Source organism: Argiope bruennichi, chromosome 6 (assembly GCF_947563725.1).
Source record: "Argiope bruennichi chromosome 6, qqArgBrue1.1, whole genome shotgun sequence".
Classification (NCBI taxonomy): domain Eukaryota; kingdom Metazoa; phylum Arthropoda; class Arachnida; order Araneae; family Araneidae; genus Argiope; species Argiope bruennichi.
In genome coordinates this window covers 117,113,200-117,140,127 of record NC_079156.1, presented here as the reverse complement: position 1 = coordinate 117,140,127, position 26,928 = coordinate 117,113,200, and the positions used below count along the sequence as shown (strand labels likewise).

At 30.4% G+C, this 26,928-nt stretch overlaps 1 protein-coding gene across 5 annotated transcripts in view; it reads right to left on the bottom strand.

The window, feature by feature from the left end:
- Positions 1 to 26,928, bottom strand: part of LOC129972348 (FMRFamide receptor-like) — a 359,306-nt gene that overhangs the window by 8,582 nt on the left and 323,796 nt on the right. For 4 of the 5 annotated variants that reach the window (XM_056086455.1, XM_056086457.1, XM_056086456.1 and 1 more), the window contains one exon: positions 19,625 to 22,154. The exons of the other annotated variant lie outside the window; for it this stretch is intronic. In XM_056086455.1, coding sequence (XP_055942430.1) covers positions 20,128 to 21,687 — 1,560 coding nt within the window. In that variant the 5' untranslated portion in view covers positions 21,688 to 22,154 and the 3' untranslated portion in view covers positions 19,625 to 20,127. Of the gene's footprint in view, positions 1 to 19,624; positions 22,155 to 26,928 lie in introns of those variants that run through there. 5 annotated transcript variants of the gene reach the window in all.

Below are 26,928 nucleotides of genomic sequence, written 5' to 3'. Positions count from 1 at the left end.
ATGTCCTAGATGGAAATTACAATATTGGATAGGATAGAGATAGATTCGAAGTGGAAAACGTTATTGAGTTTTCCCTTTGGGTTTTAGAATTCAATTATTCCTCAATGGAAATTTAAGTAGAATAAGAATGCTTTTGGGAACATTAAAATACTTATTTTATCTATGTTCTCTGCCTTTCAGATAGTTATAGGCAACTTATTTTTCGCATATTCTGGACCAATGAATTAAAAAAAAATACCATTAGAGAATTACAGACATTCGCTTTGTCACGCTGCTAGACATCAGTTCAGATTTTGCATTTTGTCATTGTCTTGCCGATATTGAGGATGTTAAATATTTCAGAATATTACCTAATTCATCATGAAAGTCAGATTCAGTGAGTTCCATGTTTTATTCCTGGATACAACGAGTGTTCATGTTTCATTCTCGGATACAACGAATATCCACTCTGTGCTAAATGAGGACATGAATAATTCCCGGAATGTTCGAGCTGGAAATTACGATATTGGATAGGATAGCGGTTGGAAATTGAAACTTTATTGAACTTTTCTTCTGAGTTTCAGAATCCAATTATTCATCAATGGGAACAAAAGTGGAATAGGAATGTTTTTTTTAGCTCTAAATTATTAGTATTATTTGTACTCTCTAATTTTAGATGGTTCCAGGTTGCTTATTTCTCCCATATTCCAGATATTTCAGTTGAAAAAATATCGTTAGATATTTACAGTTATACCTTTTTCATGTTGCTAAGCAGCGATTCATATTTTGAATTTAGCCATTGTCTTGTCGGTATTGACGATATTAAATATCTCGAAAATATTACTTCCTGAAATCATGAAAGCCATGATGGATTTCTGGTGAGACATCAGCTTCCGCATCAGTGAGTTCCATGATGCAATTCTCGGATATAACGAATATTCACTCTGAAGGATGAGGAAAATTTATGCATGTTCATTTTGCCATCCGGAATCAGACATACATTCAGTGACGAGATGGAAATTTGGAGAGAAGGATAATACTGAAAAGTTTGTATTGCCATCCAGACATAATTTAAATCCACAACATCATAGTTTCTAAAAGTTGGTGTTAGATCTTATTAGACTAATAAGATTGCAACATACCTTTGTCTGCTGCCTTTGTGCAAATCGAGTAATTGTCTCTGAGTTACTTTTAAACTGAATTCCAATAAAATAAAATTAAAATTAACCTCAAAAGTTATTCGTTGATTAATTCTTTGAAGTTCAAGAAAGTCTTGCCTGTGGTATCGACATTAAGTAGTCCTAAAAGAAGGAAGTTTTCCAGAATAATTTTCCTACCAGAATGGGACAAATTATTGTCAACGGTATCTTGATATCTTATTTATAATATGCTTTACATGGATACTTTATACATGGAACTAAAAAATTGTAAGCCTTATTAAACATTCGCTAGCTCACTTTTTAATATTCCCTGTCTTTCATCTGTAGTACAGAGTTAGCAAGAAGTAAGTTACCCACTTCAGAGGGTTCTAAAATGCGTTCTATTGGTAGAAATAAGATAAAATTTGAACTACAGATTATTTAGATGGTGCACTTTACATTTATTAGTTAAAAATTGAACAAAAATTCACCATCCAATTCACCTGAAGAGATCCAATGTCTCCAGGTGCCTCCTACGCAAGATAAAAAAGAAATTTTCAAAAAACTGGACAACTTGGCATTGATCCAGGTAGAGGAAGAAAAACAATTCCGTCTTCCAGAGTCGAAAATGTTGTGACTGCGCTCGTTGAAGCCATCAATCAGTCGCCGCATAATAGTGAGACTTTGCCAATTGTTTCCCATATTCTGGATATGCCGCATTCAACTGTACAAAAAATCGTACGGCAGATATTGCATTTTTATCCATACAAAATCAAGTTTGTGCATCTGTTGCAGGGCGGGTACTTATAGGTCAGTAAAACTTTTGCACTTCAGTTCCTTGTTTGAATGGTGGTTGACACAACTTGACCATGGGACATTCTGTGGAGTGATGGGGCCCACTTTTGCCACAATAGGCAATTTAACACCCACAACTGTCGAATTAGGGCAGAGGAAAACCCTCACGTTATCCAGGTACAACCCTTGCTTCCTGAAAAAGTGACAGCATGGTGTGGTTTACAGCTACCTTTATTATTGTACCGTATTTCTTTGAAGAGATAACTTCAAATGGAATCCAAAGCTGTTCCGTCACAGGACAACGGTACTATGATATACTGAGGGATTTCACTTTATTTAACATAAACCATATTAATTAGTTTTATGTGTATTACAACGCCACCTAACGGTGAATTTTTGTGCTAACTTTTTTTAATAAATGTAAAGCGCGTCATCTTAATAATCTGTAGTTAAAATTTTATCTCATTTGGATCAATAGAACGCATTTTAGTACCCTTTGAAGAGGGTAACTTAGTTCTTGCTAACTCTGTATTATATATAATCATTTATATATCTAATACTGTTTTACTCAAAAGCCATATCTTTCTGAAGAAATCTATCACGGAAAATGTGTGAGAATATTAAGGCACAAAAGAAAATATAATCTCCACATAATTATTTTAGAATGTCAAAATTACAACTTGTTTTATATTAATCAATATAAATTACTCCATAAATAAATTACAGATTGTTCCTGTTGAAAGATCAAAGAAAATTACTTAGTAATAACCTAAAATATAAGTAATTAATGATAATACTTTAAATTATTTTGCCATACAATGTTGATACTACAGAAGCTATATGGGAAGTTACTCCTATTCCGAATTTCTTATTTTCCGGATACCTTATACAGGCAATAGAAAAATTGTAAAGCTTATTAAACATTCGTTCAGACGGTTTTTTAATATTTCGTTTGGTTTTTGTAAAATGTTTGTTTGGTTTTCTTACTTAAAAAAAGCCCAACGCATGCACATAATTTTATAGGTTAGATATTTGCGCAGCAAAACGAAATCCAAGTAAAATATCAAAATTAAAAAAATATATATATTGGTATTTTTTATTTAATTATTAGGATACCTAAAGTCTTATGGAAGTATTATAAATAAACATAATTGTAATTGTAAAATTGTAATTTTTATTACATGTATTGTATTGTAATTTTATTTGTGTGCTGCAATTTTCAATAATGTAATTACAAAAGTATTGACTTTCTTTATTTAATTATAAGGATGTCTAAAGTCTTATGAAATAAACTTAATAATATTATAATCATGTTTTATATTTGTTATAACACTATTTTGCTGAAAAGACATCTCTTTCTAAAGAAATCTATAATGTATGGGATAATATTAAGGTACAAAAGAAGTTATAAGCTCCAAATAGTTATTTTAGAACATCAAAATTTTAGTTTGTTTTATATTAAACAATATAAATTACTCCAAAAATAAATCATAATTTTTTTCGATTGATAATCAAAGAAAATTACTTAGTTATATACTAAAATATAACTAATTAATAATAATACTTTAAAATGTTTAGCCATGCAATGGCAATGCTATAGAATCTACATGAGAAATTACTATATAACTCAAATAACAGATGAACATTTATCACTTTACTTCGCAAACTCTGGTCGATTGCTTCATTGCATGTAGTTTCAAACTGATCTCATTAATCTACTTGTGTTCCACCCTCACAATTGCTATCTCTAAGGATTCATCAACAATGATAAACGATAGTTTGATTTCTCGCGCAGATAATCTACGTTGTGTCAATGACATCTCCCTTAGGAGGTTTATTTGAAAGAGTAAAGCGTATTGGATAATGACTTGTATTTGCGAAACAATAATTTTTTTCTCGATTAAACAAATATATATATATATATATATATATATATATATATATATATATATATATATATATATATATATATATATATGCCACGTATGATCGAAAAATTAACCATATATTAATATTGACACACTAAAAAAATAATATAAATTCTATGCTTACTTTCTTATTTTAAAAATGATTAAAATCACAACTCCAAAATTTCAATTAAATGAATAAAAGAATAGAGACATATATTTGAAACAATATGTAAAAATAAACAACACATGTATTTTATTATAGGATTGCATGTATTTTAGTTATAGGATTTTTTACCTTTGTAATTGAAGCGAAATTTCGAGCGTTTCTTTTTGTTTTATCTTTATTTTGCCATTTAAAATAAACCAAATTATTTTCTTAAATTGTATTTTTTTCATGTCGATAAAACGATCATAAATCATATAAATATTTTCAACTAAAGAGCGAAAACGATTTTATGAAACTTTCAAAAATGCATATAAGCCTGAAAGTAAAAGAAGAAAAAAAAATACAACAATCTATAAATAGAAACTAAAAGAATGAAAACGATGAATATTTAAATCTATTGATACTGTTGACGAAAAAATAAATCAAAGAGAAAAAAATTAAAATAAAAAAGTAAAATTCGAAAATGAATGTAAGCTTGCCGCACTCGAATATGATCATAATTTGGCTTTGCAGCGGGAATGTACGAAATGAAAAATTCAGATTTTTTTATACGATTTTAAAACTCTTATTTTGAATTCTGAATCAAAACATTCAACTGCTATATCTTAGAGAATGAATGAGTACATTTTTATAGAAATGTTGAGGTATGAAGTTCAATATAATTTTTTCAGAATAATTCGTATGGTTTATTCATCATTTATTTATGGCAAATAACTTAACGAATTATTGTTAGAAATTCTTGATGATTAGATTGCAAAATTTTGTTAAATTTTTTAAATAATGCAAAATTTGTATTGCAAAATAAAACTGTTCTTTCGATGAAATTTGAGGCAATAGATTTCAATGCTATTATTTTTGTTTCGTTTCCTTAAACCCAAGTGCACAACTTGCACATAATTCCAAACATTAGATAATTGTGTAACAAAACGAAATTCAAGTAAAGTCAAAAATTCAAATAATATTAATTATCTTTATTTATTTATATGGTCACCTAAAGCCTTACGAAATAAACTTGATTAGTCAATGTTAGTGCGTTACTTAAAATATGTAGATAAACACATAGTGACCATGTTTTCACATTGGTGATGGTTGATTGAAAGCTACTTAGTCAGATATATCGAATAAAATTAAACAATTACTCCAAGATTAAAAAAAAGAAATATGTCTTTATTGCTAAAAAAAGTCTTACATAAAGTAAATAGGAAGAATTAAAAATTATCAGTGTATTATCTTTTACTAATAAAAACGCCAATGTAAGAAGTATCTAAGGTATAAAACATCAATAGGGAATTCAGGTCCAAATAATAGGGTGGCATCTAAGATAGAAGCCAATCATCAGTGTGTGATTTTCTGCTGGTCAAAGCGATCCTAAGCATGTAGATAGCAGCATATAAGGTAGAAATCACCAATTGGAAATTTTATTTAGGTGAAACCGATCCAAAGAATGTATGTACCATCTAAGATAAAAATCCTCAGTAACGGATTTTGTTCAGGTAAAAACGCAAAGACTGTAGATAGCCTCTAAGATAGAAGTCATCTGTTTGGATCTCCTGCTGGTCAAAACGAAATATAAAATACAAGTGGAATATAAAGTGGGAATCTCATTTAGCTGTAATATATTCGGATTATATATATATGTAACCATATATGTAAATATTGAAATTTTCTAAATCTACGTAAATGTGAATTCCCTTACTCATTTTTTTTTTTTTTTTGGAAAATTAAGAATTCGTCTGCATGTATTTGTAAATCTTGTTACCATTTGGTGTTCTATTATTTCTCCAGATCCGCAGTGATCGGCGTGGTTGATATTTTCTTGTGCTCTTCAAAATATGGCTATAAAATGAAAATTGATGGATAATTTCTGTTGAATGTGATGATCAAGTGTAGCTGAAACCCTGGAGTAACAGGTTTTTTGAATTTTATTTCAAAATTCTTTAGCATCTTAGAAGTTTTTGACTTTCTGAAGTGTAGTTGTGGCAGAAACACCCACTTGTTTGGGTAGCCATTTTGTTGTTTGCTAACCATTTTAAAAACTGCAATCGATATCTGCGTTCAGTGCATGAACTATTTGCGGGACTGTATCTAAAGATTTCTTTATTGTTCAGACTCTTATTTTGTGATTTTTTTACCAATTTTAAATTCCAATTTATGGGAAGTGTCCATAAATGTGATGAATATTGGTTGACAACAAATTGTTTGGAAAATATCAGTTCTCTTTAGTGCATCTAATTAGAAGAAATTCTTGATACATTTTAGATAGTTTTTAGTGCAAAAACAATTTATTGAGAGTTTATTTAGACAGTTTTTTTACATTCTTTTCTAATAATTCAAATTTAAAATTGGGAAAGTTTTCCAAATATTTCGTTAAAAGCTTGCTTAAGCTTTACTCTCTGTTGCACTAGAAATTTAGACTTTGTGAAAAAAAATGGAATCAGACATAAACAAGACGGATAGGGAACAATTTGCTGATGATAGCGATATTCTAACTGATAATGAGAATTTATTTTACTCGCCAAAAGGAGCGGGAATGATAATCCCAGATACACCAACTCCAATTAAAGGATTTAAAGGATTGACATATAAAGACTTTAAAAAATCATCGGATTCTGATTCAAATGAGATAATTGAACCGTCAATGCAGACGGACAGCAAAATATAAATGGCCACAAAACGGAAAAAGAAAAATGTAAATATGAAAACAGGGGAAAATCTCCCTAAAGATAAAAGACTGTGCATTCCTCGTAAAGGCAAAGAGAAAAAAAGAAATGATGGTATTGAAAAGGCTAAAAAGGCAAAGAATGTGGATGCAAGTGAAAACCAAATTCCATAGGAAAATAAGCAACCCTTTGGACCATTGGGAATATTGGAAACATTTGAAAATATTATCAGTAAATATAGGATTGAAGGTAACGCGGCTGAAGAATTGAGAGACTTATTTTTGAATGTTTTGTCAAATTCTTCAGCAATCAAAATGAATTCCACAGATGATAATCATGAACCAACATTCGCAAATGTGGTGAAAACTCTTAACAGTGATGGCATAGTGGAAAAAAAATTCCATTAAAACCAGGTTTAACGTTTATTAGAAGGATCCAAGCATCTAAAAAGCTGTTGGTGGAAGAAAGGAATCAAATTCAACAAAAAATAATTAACGCGAATGAAAACATTAATAAAATAACACCATTGTTAAGACTAAAGCAAATCTGCCTACACTGGTGGTTGGACCAATTACAGAGGCAATTGATTCATCGGTTAAAATGAGAAAGACATTAGAAGCGAATATCAGACCAAAGGGGATGGCAATTAAAATTATGGGTTTGAAGCCATCAATGGGAAATGGAGTTCTAATTCAAGTTGAAACACCGGAAATGGTAACAAAATTAAAAGATGCTATAAACAGTCATACAAATTTGCAAAATGTATGCAAGGCTACTACTTCACAGATTAGAATGCCTCAAATCATTATATATGATGTGGAAAAGAGTGAGAGACCCAGGGAGGAGGAGGAATTGGATTTTCTCAATCAAATCAAGCTAAGCAATGACATAGTAGGGAATATGTGGGTTCTATTTAGGAAAAAAGGAAGAGGCAGTTCGTCTCACTGGGTTATAAGTTTGGACCCGAAAGCGTTCCAAATAATTAAAGATAAAGCAAGATTACAGTGTGGTTTCGGATCGTATAGATTTAGAGAATTTGTGGAACCCCTTAGATGTTTCAAATGTCTCAAATTTGGGCATGTTCGATCTAAATGTATGCAAAAAGAAGATAGCTGCTCCAAGTGTTTGGAAATGCATAACTATAAAAATTGCACAAAGCAAAATCCAGAATGCAGAAACTGTAAAGAATATCGCAAAAGAACAAAATTTATGATTCGAACGGATCATATTGCAACATCGGAGCATTGCCCTGTATTTATCAGGGAGAGAGATCAGTTGATTAAACAGACGAATTATGAATAATAAGCCTATCAATGATAATTCTTGGCGTGTTATTCAACATAATATAGGTCGGGGTAAATATGCGACAAAGGAACTCCCAAATTTGTTTGGGGACAATATTCCAGATGTTTACTTGTTACAAGAACCATATACAATGAAAGGAAAAATAATAGGACTTCCCTAGGATGGAGAATAATTTCTCACCCTTACGGAAAGGCGATTATAGCAGTAAGAAACCAAGATATTTCTGTTTTGACAAGATTTACTAGCTAAAACATAGTAGCAGCCAATTTATCAGTGGGAAATAGTGAAATTACTATGGTATCGGCATACTTCCCACCGACTCACAATAAAGAAGAAATCTGCAGAGAACTTGGAAATCTGTTTGAACAGTTGGGACATCCTCCATACTTATTGGAGGAGATTTCAATCTTCATAGTCGTCTGTGGGGAAATGAAATTCCCGATCATAGACAACAAGATGCAGCCGGCTCGTTTATAGAATTCATTTTTAAGAAGAACCTTGTTATTTGGAATGAGAAGCTGGATTGATGTCACCTTATCAACTAAAGACCTGCATGACAAAGTAATGGGCTGGAAGGTAATCCAAAGTTCTCTGAGTGACGATGGCTTTTTGGATTTTGAAATTAATATGGGTGGCAAAGCTGTTTCAGCAGAAAGATTTAAATTAAGCAAGTGGAAAATTCGAAAAATTAGTTTTCAAGTGGCTGAAAAATATGCTGATATAAGGGAAACAATGCAAAGGATAAAAACTAAAAAAGATTTAGAAGTATGGGTAGTAGAATTTACAGAATTCATTCAAGGAATTATCCAAAGATCGAACAGTAAAGAGACAAATCATCTCAGGGTCCCCTGGTGGGACACTGAACTGGAGAAACAAAGAAAACTGACAAGAGCCTTGCGGCATAGATACCAACGATGTAAAAACACTGAAGAGAGAATGAAGAGAAGACAAATTTATAAAAATGAATGAATCAATATACAGAGGGATGTTAAGAAAGAAAAGTATTGAATGCTTTAAAAAGTTATGTAGCGAAATAACGATAATGAACCCTTTTGAGCTACCTTATAAATTAGCGGCAGATAAAATGAAAAGGAAAACAGTTTTGCACGGTGTCAAAAAACAGGATGGTACAAAAATCAAAAATACAAAAGAAACTATTGAAACTATTGTGAGATGCCTTTTCAAAGAGCAACAATCCCAACAAGAAAGTAAAAAGCAGAAGAAAATGAGGAAAAGTATTGAGTTATATAAAACAAAAGAAAAAGATAAAATATTCACAATAAATGAAATAAGAACAACGATTAATAAAATGGCCAAAAAGAAAACACCTGGATTAGACAACATCCCAATGGAGATGCTTGCTGAAATTAACAGAAAGAATCCATTCATACTTTTAGAGTTATACAACAAGTGCCTAGAATTAGGTTCGTTCCCTAATCAGTGGAAGGTAGCAAAACTAATTTTAATTCCTAAAACTAATATAGATTTAGACGATCCTAAATCCTATAGACCAATTTGTTTGCTAACAACAGCAAGTAAAATCTTGGATAAACTGATAACTCAAAGAGTACAGCACTTATTAACGGCACAAAATAGACTGCATCATGATCAACCTGGTTTGAGATATAACCACTCTTGTGAAACAGCCCAAAATGCACTATGGAGTAAAATAAAAGGTGCGATGAATCAAAAACTAAAAACAACAGTTATATCTTTGGATGTAGCTGGAGCATTTGATTCTGTATGGAGGAAAAGCATTTTATATGCCCTTATAAAAATGAATTGCCCGAGAAATCTTTTTGAATTGATTAAAGATTACTTAAATGAAAGGAAATGTATTTACCAAGATGGAGAGAATAATTGGGAATTTATAATGGATAGAGGAGTGCCACAGGGCTCGTGCAGTGGACCGTTATTCTGGAACTTGGTTATGAATTCTGTATTTAAAATCAATCTTCCAGTGAACTGCTTTATGCAGGCGTATGCCGATGATGTGCTACTAATAATCTCGGGAAGAACAAAAGATGAACTGGGAATTAAAGGAAAACAAATAATTCATAGGCTAGTAAAATGGGGCAAAATTCATAAACTTGAGTTTAATGAAAGGAAAACAATTCAAATGCCTATTACATTTGGAGAACGTTTAAAATTAACTGATTCGCCTAACATAAAAATGGGTAATAACAATATAAATGTGTCAAATCAAATTAAATACTTGGGAGTTACATGGGACAGTGAATTAACATTTACGTCACATTTTAATAAGGTCAGGAAAAAAGTGGATGTATTAACATATAAACTAGTGACAGTTGCGGTTAAATTTTATGGAAAAAGGAAATACCATCTAAGAAGAATCTACACTGGGGCCATTGAGCCATTTGTTCTTTTCGGGCATGGAGCATGGGGGCATAGGCTAAATCTAAAGAAAATCAGATAAACGGTAAATTCAATCCAACGGCGCTCTCTCATCATTATGTCTGGGGCATATAGAACCATTTCCACAGAAGCCCTTCAAGTGATAACGGGAATTTTGCCAATGGACCTCAGAGCAACGGAAATTTTCACTAATTTTCAAATAAGAACTTCTAGTAATAAAGTTAAAATAGGAAACAAATGCTTCTGAAAAAAAGATTATGAGATGTATTTTAAAAAATTCGAACAACATTCTGCAGAATGGTTTATTCATGGTTTTCAAATTAAAATCCCAGATATGGATGGAATAGAAATTTTTACAAATGGTTCAAAAGATGAAAATAAAGTAGGAGCTACAATAGTAGTATACTACTATGGGAAAGAGATCGATAAAAGTCTTGTGAAATTATCGAACCATGCCACAAGTTTCCAGGCAGAAGTGCATGCTTTAAAGATAGCCATTGAATATTGTGAAAGGGTGGAGGACGGACAGAAGTGCTCAATTTTTTCAGATTCTCTCTCAGTCCTACAAGCCATACAATCATCTCACAATTGTAATAAGGAAATATGGACGATACAAGAAAAGATAAAAAGTGTAAAAACTAACAAGTGGATAGAGTTGAATTGAGTTAAGGTCCATATTGGGATATATGGTAATGAAAAGGCGGATCAATATGCAAAGTTGGCGGCACAGAAAGAGGGTGTTGGTATGGTTGTCCCCAAATCAAATGGTGTCTTAAAATGGGAATTAAGAGAAGAAATAAAGCTGCAATGGTTTGACAGATGGTATATGTCCAAAAACGGAAGAGTAACTTTCGATTTTATTCCTAATCCAGAAATAAAAATAAGAAGATACCATCCACTATAATTCAAATTATATCAGGGCATGGGAGATTTCCGGCATATTTCCAAAGATTTGGAAGAATGCAGGACAATAAATGCATTTGTGGAGGAATCGGTACTGTTTACCACTATTTAAAGGAATGTATTGAAATCTCAGAGTTAAGAAAAAAATCTGAAAATTATAAATAATGACTTAAGTACAGTACTGATGGTCCCAGGTAATCTTAAAACTCTGAAGGACATGATGTCAAAAATTGTCAGATTTTTACTAACTATTTGAGAGTTTGTAGATAAGGAAGAAGGACAGTAATTGACCACTTTGTGGCCAATTACCTCGAGGAGAATGTCAGTTTGACAAATCGGTCAATGCAAGGATGGACACTGCTCAAGATAGCAGTCGGCCACAACAAATCCTGTCGATACTGCTACGTTCAGTGGTGGTGGGGTGGTCGGCTGTACGCAAGAAGAAAGAAGAAGGTGTTCTATTATTTTCGTAAGATTTTCATATCCTAAAATTAACTAGAAAAATGTTTGCTTAAATATCTTATTACATTATTAAAATTGTAAGTGAAAATTATGTATTTTCATAGATAATTACTTTAATATTATTTAGACAACTAATTATGAAAAATGGAATAACGCTGATTATTAGTTCTTATAGTAAATTTTGATAAGAATTTTATACATTATTTTTAGTTTGTTTCTCTAAAAAGTATTTAAGTACAAAATAAAATTATTAAATTTGATCTTTTTATGATATATATGTGCATTCTATACTGTAAAAGCGTTTAAAACATTTCTTCACTAAATAAGCATTTAAAAATATTGAATTCTTAATAATAATCTCTGAAGTTTTTACCATTGAAATACTTAAATGTACTGTCCTATCGAAACTTTCTTACCAAATTAAAGAATAACGGTGAGATTAAACCGAACTTTGTTAATTATACAATTATTATTTTACTGTATGGATTTGATAGCCAGCTAATTCGCCTTTAATATTATTTGTATTTAATTATGAATTCTGCAGGTGAAAAAAATTTGATGTTTTTGGAATCAAGCATTTCTTAACTCGGTTTCAATAAGAAATGCTACAGGTTTTAGTTTTGTGTGACAACTGTAATGTTCTCCATGATTTCCTTTCATCTGTCATTTTAATGTGTTAATGATGTCGTCCATACTATGTTAAAGGCTGATTTTGGATAAAACCAAAATTACTTATTAATAATCCGAGGAATATTTTCTAATTCAAATTTGGTTAATTGGGGCTAGTCTTTTATTACGTTATGCACAGCCTGTGCAATAATTATTATGGCCAAATATTTATGTATTTTCAAATTGTCTCCTTCTAAATGAGACAGAAAATACATTTTAAAATTTTTCTTAGAAGGTATATATAAGCTAAGCCCCATTCTATTTTTGAAATCAACACATTAAAAGAAGATGAAACTTTGGCTTTGAAATTGGATATATCTAAATATTATCCGTCATTATGTAGGAATCATATTTGCACGTCATTCATGATTCTTTCGGCAATGATACTGTAATAAATATTCATCGCGACTTTGAAATTGGATATCTGTAAATATTATCTGCTATTTTGTGGAAATCATATTCACACGTCATTCATGTCTCTCGGCAATGATGCTGTAATAAATATTCATTGCGAGGTCTCTCGTGGTAGTTGCACAATTTGTGCAAATAGGCAATTTTCTTCCTAGGGGACTGCATGATTTCTGATTATCCGCAAATAAATCTTCTGGTGAACTGTTTTCATTTTTTTTTTTTTTTTGCCTATCCCATTATTGAGTTTGGACGTGGGCAGAAATCAAAATATGCATTCTTTGCTCTTAACATCTGGACCTTGAACGAATGGAAGGAAATTAAAATTATTGCATGGAGAAAGAAAAATTGCAATATGAAGAAGATAAGATGATACATCAGAAAGATATAATGGTTAAAAAGTGATTTTATTGTCCGCAGTATTATTGGAAGATTGTTTCCCTTTTTATCTTGATTATTGTCTTCTTTGATTACTAATTGCCTTCTATGATCATTTTCTGGAATTTGATTTTGCAGATGTGATAAGCAACATCTTATTGATTTGTACACGGATGAAAGCCGGCGTCCTGGCATAGGGGTAGCGCGTATTCTTGCCGTGATCTGGGAGTCCCGGTTCGAGCATGATTTTCTTCTTCTGTGTTCTATCTGCGAGGTGTGTGAATCTGCCCTCCTGTAAAAAGGAGTTATGTAAGAAACTGTGACGCATGAAGTAGCTAAGTCGTACTCTTGGCCCTAGTTGGCGCTACTGAAAAAACAAGAGACGCTCACTCATCTTAAATCGTTGACAGATCTGTCAGCGGGCTTGTAAAGTGCCATAAGTAACAACAATAGCACACACAAAAATACATACCTTCCTCTCATCCTTTTTATACAAAACCTACTGTTCGTTATCGAATTCAGTACCCCTCCACGTCTTTGCGCATGAGTCAAGAGGCTTTTATTTTGTCATAAAAAATGTGGGAGGAAATATGGAGAATATGTTTACATTTAGCAATAGGGTGAATTGACATTATTTGAGGAATTAGGTAGTGGTATAATTAAGCATTTTTCTGCATGCCTCTTCTTAGAAAAATATAATCGTAAAAAAACTCGATTGATGGACTCGGCATCCCGAAAAGAATGCTGTCAGAAATTTCTAATTTTACTTGAGGGAGAAAACAGTAATTTTCTTAACTAAGAAAGAATAATTCTGACTTTATACTAAATTAAACTAATTAAATGACTTTATACTAATTAAACAAGATTAAATTTGATCCTAAGATTGCGATGATTGAAAGCACATTCTTTGGAAGTATTTCTGTCTGAAACACAATAATTCATAAAAACTTACAGCAAGACAAATGAATTTTGATACGAGATTTGTCACGAAATTTTTAGATTTCTGTCAGATTTTAAATATAAGTCATGCACAGAAAGCATGGCTACCTATCTTTCCGAAAACAAGTGGATACGATAATACAAATCTTAAAAATTCAGAAAGACTAAATTTAATTTAAATTGTTGATTCGTATATAAAATTTTAAACCAAATCCTTTGAGACATTGGCCGACTATCTGTCTGTAATTTCGTATGCAAGCAAACATGATAACAAGGAAATGAAAACATTGGGATAGATGGAAATTGGTATTTAATCTCACGAGTAGAATAGTAGATCTATGTCAAATTTCGGTTTTAATTATTTAAAAAAAGACGCTCAGAATGTGCACTCGGTTTTCTTCATTGCATTGCGGAACACAAAACGTTAATGTGTGGTATTCTAAAAATAAAAGTATGAGTATTTTTTTTTTGTTCATGTCCTTATTCGAGCATAATTTTAATACTCAGAAGAGGGAATTAACATTTTTATTAAGGGATATGTGTGAAAATACCTGGGAAAGCATTCCCACCTTTTTGCCTCTGTTATGAACATTCAACTTCTATTATGAATTTTTTTTTCGTTTGAATATTAAAATTTGCTTTTTAAATGGCAATCCTTTTCTGAAATTTTATAATTGTTTCTTTAAAACAGCTTTCTTGCTTCCGATCAGTTTCTTTATGTTAATATTAGTTATTCCTTATTTTTATGTAATGCTTAAGGCTTATTAATTTTGATTTATTTTGCATTAAACAGCAATTGTTTTCAAAGAAAAAAAAATTGAAAACAATATTTCACAGATGATTTTTAAAAATTATAATTCATTTCAAATAATATGCACTTAAAAGGTTCTTTGTTTATTCTAAAGGATTAGTGTCTTAAAGGCTAAATTTAATTCAAATATGAAAATCAAAGTGTAAGTTATTGTCATTATCGACATTTTATTGTCGTTACTGTCGACATTCTGTGAATGTCATTTATTCATTCAACACAAAGGAAAGTCAGCTAAATCTTTCGTTTTAAAGCATTCATTGGACATTCGGTATGAAAATACTTTAGCAATAAATGAGGCCAGATAATAATAATAAACCTTTATATATCTCTACACCTAGAGTTACTATTCTTACCTAGTTCTTCTATAGTCCTTTTGGAGATTATGTGTGTTTCAGAGTTAGATTATAACAATAAACTAAGTTATTGTCATCATCTAACTAATTAGGGTATAACAATAATTATAATGGAGCTAAAAACCAATACAGTTCTACTATGCGATTAAAATGACAAATTTTCTAAAATTGAGATAATCGGATATTAAATCATGGTAATATAATGAGATAATGCATATTTTTTTATAAATTCGCCTCATGATTCATTTAATATTTCCAGTCAGTAAAATTTCTTTGCATATTCTGATCAAAATTTGCACTTTTCATCTAAAAAAGTGTTTCTGAAATGATATATACTGCTGAAATAGCATGTTTTACTTTGCTCAGAAATGTATCATGCATGATCATTCGAATCGTTTCAGGACAAGACAGTGAATAATTTAGGATTACTATTTATGGTAAGTCGAAATTGTTCTTGAATGAAATACGAAAGAAAAGAAACAGAATTACAACATCTATATACAATTTTATTACACAACAAATAGAATTACACTGCAATATATAATGTGCAAAGAACATCAAAAAGTTACATCTGTTTTATTTATCGTTTTCATATAAACGATTCAGTAATAAGTGCACAGGAACATTTTAGGGTTAATCACATTTCAACAGCATAATCAACGTATATTTAATCGAAAAGGTTTCAAGCATGTAAAAAATAAAATACTAGAATGAAGGGATAGTGAAGTAAGCTGAAATAATTACCCTTTGTAATATAAATACTTCAGAATAAAATTTCTATTTTAGGAATTTATTCAACTTTCAGAATCATTCCTCTCATTCAATTGTATGAAAGAACATCTAGTGCATGAAATTTGGGTCTTATTCATTTCAGAACAAAAATGGGAGAAGAACATGGATTTTCTTATATTATTTCATTTATCTTAATAAATAGAAAGCAGACTTGACATTCGCGAAGTTGTTCAGAGTTAGCCTCAATTACTGCCGATGTCGTGTCAATGTCAATGAATCTTTTCGAAGGAATATTATATGTCTAATTAGCTAATAATGTTGCTTTAAACAATGTACAGTAGACTCCCGATTATCCGCGGGCGAGTTATCCGCGCCTGCCGCACACAGTTTTTTTTTTGACTGATTTTTTCAAAAAGGTTTAGTTTTACAGTTATGCTTTTGTAATTACATAATGCATTACAATATTAAAATAGTACATGTGTTTTAATTTTTCTGTGTATCCTTGACACCTCTCGTAAATACAAAGCACTTTTCCGTTTTCATTAACAAAATGCATTTTACGTTCGTTTTGAGTGATATACTAAAATATTAAGCGTTAGTTAAACATTTCCAGCTGTTTATTATACGTTTCATGATACATAAAACGATTTTTCAAAGTTGGAATGACTGTTTTCTCTTTTTCTATACCCGTTTTTAGCTTTTTTCGGATTATCCGCGATTTTTGTTATTCGCGACGGCCGCGCCACCCAATTCCGAGGATAATTGGGAGTGTACTGTATTTATTTTTAAAGAATTTTCTTCTATTCTTTTTTTTTCATTCATCAAATTTGTTTTCATATTATTAATTGTTTTTCGATGCTTTCTAGGCTATCCATTTGATAATTTGTTTCGTTACTTTCTAATATCTTCAATTTTCTAAGATATTACAATAACGGTGCGGGTCTTTATTTAGAAATGAGCTTCATGGAAAGTTATGTATCAGAAATCAAGCAAGTTTGTGTATGATATACATTTAAATATGGCTATCATATTTGGAAAATTTATTTAAAAATAGGATATTTTAGTATTTTAACACTCCCCTCCCCCAAGATTGGAAAAGTGAACTTCTTGCGACATTCCAATATATAATGAAAAAATAAAGAGTCTATGTTAGTAAATATTGAATGAAATTTCCTTTTAGAAATATTAGAAATCCTTTTAGAAAGCAAATATGAAAGACAAAAATTTCATTTTTTTATATTTATTGCTCTTATTATTACGGTTACAGCATTCACGGATTTTTACACTGATTACAAAGATTTACGCTCAGATTTTTTTCTGCGTCGAAGCTTTTCTTACTATTTATCAAAATATATTGCTTCTTTTAAAAAGGATTATCAGTTAGGAGAACATTGTTGTTAGTAAATTTCTTAGTAAATTGATAGTTTGTTGTAACAAAAAGTTATCAACAATAAACCAACCACCACGCTTGTTCTTTAAAGCAATCTGAAACCTATATAGGAAAACGAATAATGTTACATTAATCAAATACGTTGAAAATCAATTCCTTTTGGAATTCATTTGTTAACCTTTAATTTAACAAATTTAAACAATTTACATTGTTAACATTTGTTAATATAAAATTTAATTAATTAAAAAAATTAAATCTTACTAGTAATACGATTTGTTCAATAAATCAATAAACTTTTAACAAATTTAAGGAATTACAATACTTTTTCTTGGAAATTAGAGAAAATTTCTACTTAAAGAAAGTTTGCACAGCAATTATTTCCATTCCTTTATGAAACATAATAATAGCTCTGTCTTTCAAACTCGGAAACATTAATGAAGTCCTTCGTAGAATACTTTTAATATTTTTCGCCCTCAAATTACGCTTATGAGAAAATATTTCACACTAAAACGCAGTGTTCTTACATTTGTGGTTTTTTACTATATTTCTAAGTGTATATCAATTTTGTACTTAAATGCTCGGAAATACTTTAATTAGTATTCAAAAATGATTAAAATGAAATTTTTATTATGAGTTTACTGTTAGATGAGAAAAATATTTGTTTTTACCAATTTCTTTTATAAGTTCCCCTCCATAATAAAAATTCTTTTATCATGCCCAGATATTTGACGCATTGTTCTCAACAATATATAATATAATTGCCAAATTACAAACACTGTACAATTGTGCATCGTTAAATATTTTTTTTTGTTGAATTTTCCTTTTTTTATTTAAATTTTTCTGTTTAATAAAGAAATAAAATAGCATCTAAGCCACTTTATCTACAATTTGAAATATAAGTTTTCACACAATCGAGGAAACTGATCTTTTATGTTTCTTTTGTTTCCAAATATGTGAGCAATTGAAAAAAAAAAGGAGAAAAGATCTAATCAACATTATTCTGTTGGCTGGAAGTGGAACTATAATTCTGGAAACCAGCAATTTCAATACAAGGGACACGAGTAACAAATGAAATCGCATGACAATGATTTTCTAACGAGATTAAAACACAGGTAAGTGCAAAGAATATTGGTTTGCAGAACATGAATGTTTTCATCTACAGAAACAGATATAAAGTTTAAGAGGAAAGTGCTAACAGTTTGAAAATGCAAGAACATATTCTTGAAGATTTTCTACACTTTGCAAACAATCATGCTGAATATTAAATTGTACAGGATATTTAATTAAAATATAAGAACATTTATTCCACCAAGCAACGTGAGACTATTTTGCAGTGAGAATGAGAATACAGCAATCGGATCAAAATAAATATTTAGAATGTTCAGTAGTTCACGATGATAACTAGATCATAGAAAGCTTGTCATAAGTCGCTTTTCCTTAAAAGTTTAGAAAACGCTTGGTTTATAAGCACAGGAAAATTACTATACAAGCACAGCAAATCCAGTGGCGATATCAAGTCTTAAATATCATGTCATATTTCACAGTCGTGAGGAATAACACATTTTAACATTCAATATTAATTACGGTGTTCAATTTTCGATATTTAATACAAGAAACATTAATAATGATGGAATATGAACTAAAATTAATATAAAACATATATTTATGTATTGTAGAAACACTCAGAGAATTAGTATTCACAATGATTTATACAGAATTTAAATCTGTACACATCAAGATTGAATGAAACATAAATTAAAGCTCTATGGGAAGAACAGCATTACATAAATTATTTTTGCGTATTGGGACTACAGGAAATTTTCATGTCAACAGCACAAATTTCTCAGGAAATGATAACGGTATCAGCACATATAGAAAGATACACATATTAGACGTTCATAACATCAATTAATATTAAGATATTTAAAATCACATCTAACACTGAATTTATTTTTATAACTTTTATAATTATCATTGATTCAACACAATGTAATAAAGCACATATGCAAGATAACATTTCCAAAATCTATGTTTTAATCACATGAGAGTTTCTAAATAATCCGTAGTATTTTAAATTAAATGCATATTTAAAATTTTTATACTGCATTATTCGCATAAAAAACCCAAGCTAAAAGTCAAATAATTATTTTAATTTTAATCTTTATTTTTTCGAGGATAGAAAGTTCAAAAACATAATGAAAATAAAATATTGAATAAGTTTTTACAATTTCATCTCTGTGTATAAAAGATAATTACTTTAGATTAATGTCGTATTCAAATCTGTTAACAATAAAATAAAGTACCAGATGCAGATACAGATATTGGTGTTGATGATTTATATATTCATAAACGTTCTAAAAATAAATGAATAAAAGATTAAATCTTATGAAACAAAGGGAAAAAGTAGATAGTTCAGGATCTATCTACATGTCTTGTGGAAAGAGTTCATCAAAAGCAATTGAAAAATATTGCAACTGCATTTTTGAATATGTAACTGTACACAGATACTTCATATTGTTTAATAAATATATAATAATAATAAATAAATGATCCATAAAACAATTCACATCACAAAAGTTTCAAAATTGGCTATGAATTTGGTTTGAAAACTAAGATGTTCTTACTCTAAGTGAAAGAAAAAATAAAGTTATCAATCCCTTAGTGTGTTTTTCAGCTCTCATAGTTCCTCAGTATAAAGTCAAACCTTTAGTTTGTAGTTTATTTTTGGCGTATCTGAAGTCAATCCAAACGATCATTCCGAAGTTGAACTAGGCGAAAACGCATTCGAGCATTTGCTTGGGGACTTCAGAGGAATGAATTGACCTGTTCTTTCTTCCTTGTTCGGTCCAGTGGCGATCTTTGGTCTTTTCCAATGCCATCTGAAACCTCTGAGCAATCTGCAATAATGAACATCTTCAGGAGATGGATTTTCATCTGCAAAAACAGCTACCTTTTTCGAGAAACTCAGCTGCTGCTGTCGAACCGACGATGTCGGTTTCTGCGATTGCTGGTTAATGAAATTTTCTTGGTTTAGTACAGCAATCGAACTATTTCTTGCTGCTTTCGAAGTCTTTGGGGTGCGTACACTGTATTTCCTCGAAGCTGCTGGACTCTCGTTGTCGACAGTCGTGTAGACCGTGTTCTGATACACGGAGTGTAACCTTGTAATTTTGCCTTTCAGACAAGGACAGAATATCAGAAGGAAGGTTCTTCTGTACTTTTGACTTAGTAGGCAATATAATACAAAATTTCCAGCTGCATTGACAGCTACAAGGAAATTGAAAATGTTCCCCAGTCCTCGAAGCAGAAAGTCTTCGTTGCTTCCGTCTTCGACATGATGGAATGCCTTGTAGAGAAGCGTCACTGCTGTTGGGAGTTGACAAACTAGGAACAAAATCACGACTGCAATAAGCATTACTGTGATTTTACTCTCTTGGGTAGACTGGTCACCTGTGTCACGTCTCCTAGTCATGGTCTTCCGTCTGCTCTTTGACGAATGAACCGACTTGATGAGAAAAGCATTGAAAATGGTCAGAAGAAGAAGAGGAATGAAAACAATGATGACAGATATGACCCAGTAGTAGACTGTTACGTATACTGGATTATTTCCTAGATCTGAATATTCAACAACTATCCTAGTCGCATTTGTGATTGGATTTATTTTTTCCACAATGATCCATTCAAAACATGTTGGCAAGGTTAAGAAGAAGCACGTTAGGAAAACAATTACAATCATTTTCTTAGCCCTCGATTCCGTACAGATAACTTTGCCTTTCATCGGGTGGCAAACAGCAATGTAGCGCTCAATTGTGAAAGTCACAGTTATCCAAACCGACGTGTTGCTGGAAGCATCAGTGATAGTCAACATGTAAGGCCAGACTTTCCAATATAGATAGAATTGTGCGTCATGTATATTTGGATAGTGTTGAAACGATAGCAGGAAAGAAAATACTAGATAGCTCATGTCAAATATAGCCAAAGCTGCTAGGTACCAGTTCGTTGAACTGCGCATGCGTCTCTGGGTCATAATAAAGATGGTGATTGTGTTTCCAATCACTCCAATGATCATGATGATTGGCACCAAAATTCGCTGAATCCAGAATCTGCTTTGAAGTTGAAATTCTTCAATTGAAGGATCGGGATTCAAATAAGAAAATGATGGAATGTCTGCTGATGACCAATTTACATTCGAGCAATTGACTCCATTATTGATGTTAGCACAGTCTGTGCTGTTGCAGGGATTGCTGCCAAAGAGAGTGCAATTTTCATCTGGATTCATAGTGTCATATATTACGGAGTCGTTGAAAGCCATTAAGCAACAGAAATGAACAGCCAATTATGCAGAATTAATAGAATTAAAATGCACACAATTTAATTTTTGTTAACATAATATGTTTCCATATTGTAAAGTGATCTCGCATTATTGATAGTAAGCTGTAATGTATACATAAAAATTATCAATTTCCAGAAATCAGCAACTTGGAAATGAAATTTTACATATTTATCTTCAAAAGATATATTCTTCTGGTTTTGATTTATCGATTAGAAAGAGAATTCGTAATAATTTTTTCGGAACAATTTTTTTTAAATCCCAGACGTTAGTTTATTTCCTGAATTATATATCTTCGATTTTTCTGTCTGCTGGTAGTCAGATATAAAATTTAAAATAATTCAGTTATTTGAATAAAGATAAACAATTTGGAACTCCTTAGATAGGATATCACACTTGTATGATAGTAGTGGAGAACGTCGTTTGTTCATGATGGATATTTCTAGGATCTGAAAAAAGAAAAAGATATTATATTAAAAACTTGGAAATCGGAACAAAAAATAAATTTATGAACTGTTTAAATATTATATATATATATATATATATATATATATATATATATATATATATATATATATATATATATATATATATATATATATATATATATATATAGATAGATAGATAGATAGATAGATATAATATTTAAACAGTTTACAAATTTATTTTATAATAAATAATAAATAATGCACTCTCGAATATAAAATGAAAGACTGTGAGCTTTCCAGTATTATATTTTAAAACCTAATTTAAATGAATATTGAGGTATACCTGAAGTTCAAGAAATTTCATTTTTATTTCTTTTCAATAAAATCAAATATTAATCTGATTTTACTAAAGCCAGTTGACAAAAATATCGATTTCGAGACTATTTTACTGATACTATTTAACTAATAGGCTTAATACGACTGCTTCAATAAGATATTGTCACATAACGTCTATCTAGTGTGGTATGAAAATTTAAGAAAATAATGTCCCATTTTCTGAGCAAGTTAATAAGATATTAGCTCAAGTCTATGTGAGCTAATATTTCAAAACACAACCTAATTATAAATTTTTTTCAAACTTAATAAATCTAATATTCTTCTAACATATTCTCCTCTCATTCGCTTTTTTTAAATTTATTATTCAATTTTTGCATATAAATAGACAATGTAGAATGTTTATTATCAAATGCTTAAAATATTTAATTTCAAAATAAAACCTTTAATCCAAAACTGCAAAAACATAAATTGATGACACCATTTTATCTTCAGTAATTGCACTAGCATTTTATTTTATATAATTTACTGATTCATGAATTGTAATAATGAAACATTCTATTTTCTTTCTATTAAGTGGCAATAGTTTCTGAATTTTTAATTTTTATGGAATTTGTGCTGAAGCGGTTTATGAAAAGATTGAAGCACCAATTGAGTATGATGAACAGATGCCCTATGCTATTTTATCTAAAAGTTTGAATCTATTTTGTACTTATAATTTTTGAATATTCTTGCAAATGTATTGCTTTCGTTTTCCTCAAGTAGACTTTTTAATTTATCCATTATTTATGAAATGTTTAATTTATCTTCATACGCCATTGAATTCATATCACTATTTTGACTTCGAATAATACGCAATTTATCTAATTATGTTTTTAGAACAGAGAAACCACTCTTTGCTTATGCATGAATGGAATACTTTTGTTCATTCTACTGAGTAAGTACGATAAATAGACACATTTTTAATTTAATTTATACTGGTGAATGATATATTTATTAGAAAGGTGATATCCAAAGTGTCTAGTGACATTTAGTAGGGAGTGTAATCTGATACGAAATTTTAGACAGATTTTCTAATTTGAAGCAGTTAGAAACGACAAAGATTAATATCTTCATTTTCCAAAAAGAATTTCATGACTGAGGAGATAGTAAATAAGTCAAACTTTAAAAATTGTTAACTCATCTAAATAAAAAATTATTGAATTCAAAGATATCAGCATTATTATTGCAATCACTTAAAGAAAGAACTAAAACATTCAGACTCTAATCTCGATAACTTTTTTCAATCTATACTTGTACTATTTAGCAGCAATATATCATCATTTGTATCTTTCTCTGCCATACTTCATCCTTTTAGCACCAACTTTATTAAAATTAAAGGAGAAAATGGAGGAGTGGTGAAAAATATTCTTTTTCTTTTATCTTTATATGGAAAAAAAAATCTGACATCGCCCTTTGGTTCGCTGTCAATATATTTTTCGTCTCTACGGTCTGCGAATTTGTTTGAAGCCCACTTTGGCATATTTCTTTGAAAGATGTCTTTCTCAAATTCAAAGTATTGATTAAAAGATAACGAAAATATTTTTGCCATTATTTTCTGTAAACGTCAGAGAAACAGTTAATTTTTGGCAAATGACACATTAAATCTAAGATTCTATTCTAGTAGTTTCCTGAGGTGATTTTTTATCCACCGAATGCTATAATTGGTTCGGATTTAGCCAAAAATCGATAATATATATATATATATATATATATATATATATATATATATATATATATATATATATATATATACATATATATATATATATATATATATATATATATATATATATATATATATTATTTTAGATACCTCAATGAGGACTAAATTACATTATTATTACACATTATTTTATGCTCCGGTACTTAGGTATATACAATATCTTCTATTCGTCAAATGACGCTGATGCATGTGGTAAATCTTATCACTGACTCTTCGACCCGCCTGAAGGTACACGGATGAAGAGAACTGAATGACCGGACCGCCACAATAGCAACATTGGCGAGAAATGTGGTTGGGTCCTAAAGGCCATCACCGGCCACGGTACAAACTTTCCCGAAGTAAGTACGTCGCGTCATCGATGGTAGGAAGCAGATCCTCCACCTTTTTATGTACCCTCCAAGGTGGCCAGATCCAACCACCATACCAGAAGCATCGCATCCTCATTTCGAGGTGTCCCCCGGGGGTTTGATACATGTAGTAAAATTTCATTTCATTATTTCAAAATGTCCTTAAATTATTTTCTTTCCTTATAAGATTCTAACTTCGATATATTCTTCTCAATTATTATTATGTATAAAATAATTTGCTTTTAATGTTATATAATCATAAACTCATTTTTTTCTTCTTCGAATTTACCTTATTACACATCGGCCTCAATATAGCCAACATATTTCCCCTTACGTCATAAAACTCCAAACCAAATTCCTCAGACTCTGTTCTATCTGTACTTTCAGGAGCTTCATATGCTTCAAATCTAACAGAATTATCATCTGCAATGCCTCTAAGGATTTTCTAGAAAAAAACCTGTTCTATGTTTACACTTTCATAGGTATATAATGTTTAGCTACCCAGCTAAAAAAACCCGGTGTCTACCTTCCTTGACTTGTTTTTAGCTTATTATAACATCTATGAAATTACAAAATGGAACACTTGTAGTTTCAATGGAATTCGTATAAAAATTGAGACAAAATCTCCTTTATCTTTTGGTTAAAATTGCTTTCTAAAATTGTTCAATATCATTCAGGGTTTGTGAGGTGTAGTGACAATCATTGTTCGCTTACCTTATTAAGTAAATGTATGCTGCGACTTCCTTTGAGAGTTCTTAAAAAACCTTTCTGTTCCCTAGACTCTAACGGATAAAGCACAAGCCTTAGATATTCAACCGATCCTACTTAGTGAGTGGAGAAGGTATTCTCAATCTTATCCCAGCACCTCGCTCGCTCGCCGTAATTTTGTTAGACGGGTGTTTGAGGCATTTCAGAATTCACAGTGTTAATTTAACAAAATAATTTGTAATTAATGAAATATTATTTCTAAAATAATTATTTTTTGCCATCAGTTTGTCGATGTATGCTAATTAATTTAACGGTTCAGATTTTGGTTCAACATAGCACAAATAAAACAAACTATCAATATCTATTTTTATTAAAAGATTTTTACGAAAATAAATATTTATGAAGATCCATTTGCTGATTGTATTCAACGATTTCAAAGTTACCTCAGTATATTATGCCCTATTCGGTAATGCACAAATAATCATCAGTGGATATATTTTGACCATTCAACGTTATAAGATGTATTCGCTTTGCTAACTAATTGGATTTATTTTGTTTTATTTATGCGTTAAAATTATTGATATTTGACTGATTATTCTTGTTGTTTTAGTACTTCAAGATACGCATCATTCGATAACCAAGTCAGTATCAATCGCTCTAATCTGAAAGAAGTATTTCTCATTTCTTGAATAATTACTCTTCCAAAATATATAAATTTTAAAATTGACAATAACAGTGATGTAGACGTAAAAATAAATAAATAAAAAATAGAACAAAGATAGTAAAAAATAAATTCCGATTTTTAACAAGAAAATCGGACAGATCTCGAATACCTTTTCAGACGCCTGATAATATGACTAATGACAAAAGTTTATTTGTTCGGTAAATATCACAATCTAAATCTGTTAATAGACATTTAGAAGACGATTCCTTTTCAGACATTTTATAACTGCTACTATTTTTATTTAGCTAAAATATTATTCAAAAAGTAAAAGCAAACGATTTTTTCTTTCATAAACATATTTTATTAATATTATACCGTTTATTTTTTGTATAATAGCTGATGATCAATGGTAAACCTTATGGAATCTGGCAATGTTTGTTATATATGCTGTTAAGTTGAAAGAATAAACAAGCCAATGGAATTCTAAATTGCTTGGAGTATCATTTTAGTTTTAAGAATTTAAGATGCTCTGCAAGCTATAGTTTGAAACTTAAGAAAACGGGTAGTTTTCTAGAAAGCAAACATGCAAAATTATTAATTATATCTCCTTAACGATCTAGACAGATAGCTGAATGTGTTAAAAACAATCAACGATTTGTTAAAATCAACACAAAATACACTCAAGAAATCTGAGAGATGTCTCGATCACATATGGAGAGTTAAAATAAAATTGATGATTATTAGGAAGGTAATAATGAAACCTATCAATTTATTCTGTAATGTAAGTTTATTGTTACAATCGTTATTATGAAGGTAATAATGAAACCTATCAATTTATTCTGTAATGTAAGTTTATTGTTACAATCGTTATTATGAAGGTAATAATGAAACCTATCAATTTATTCTGTAATGTAAGTTTATTGTTACAATCGTTATTATGAAGGTAATAATGAAACCTATCAATTTATTCTGTAATGT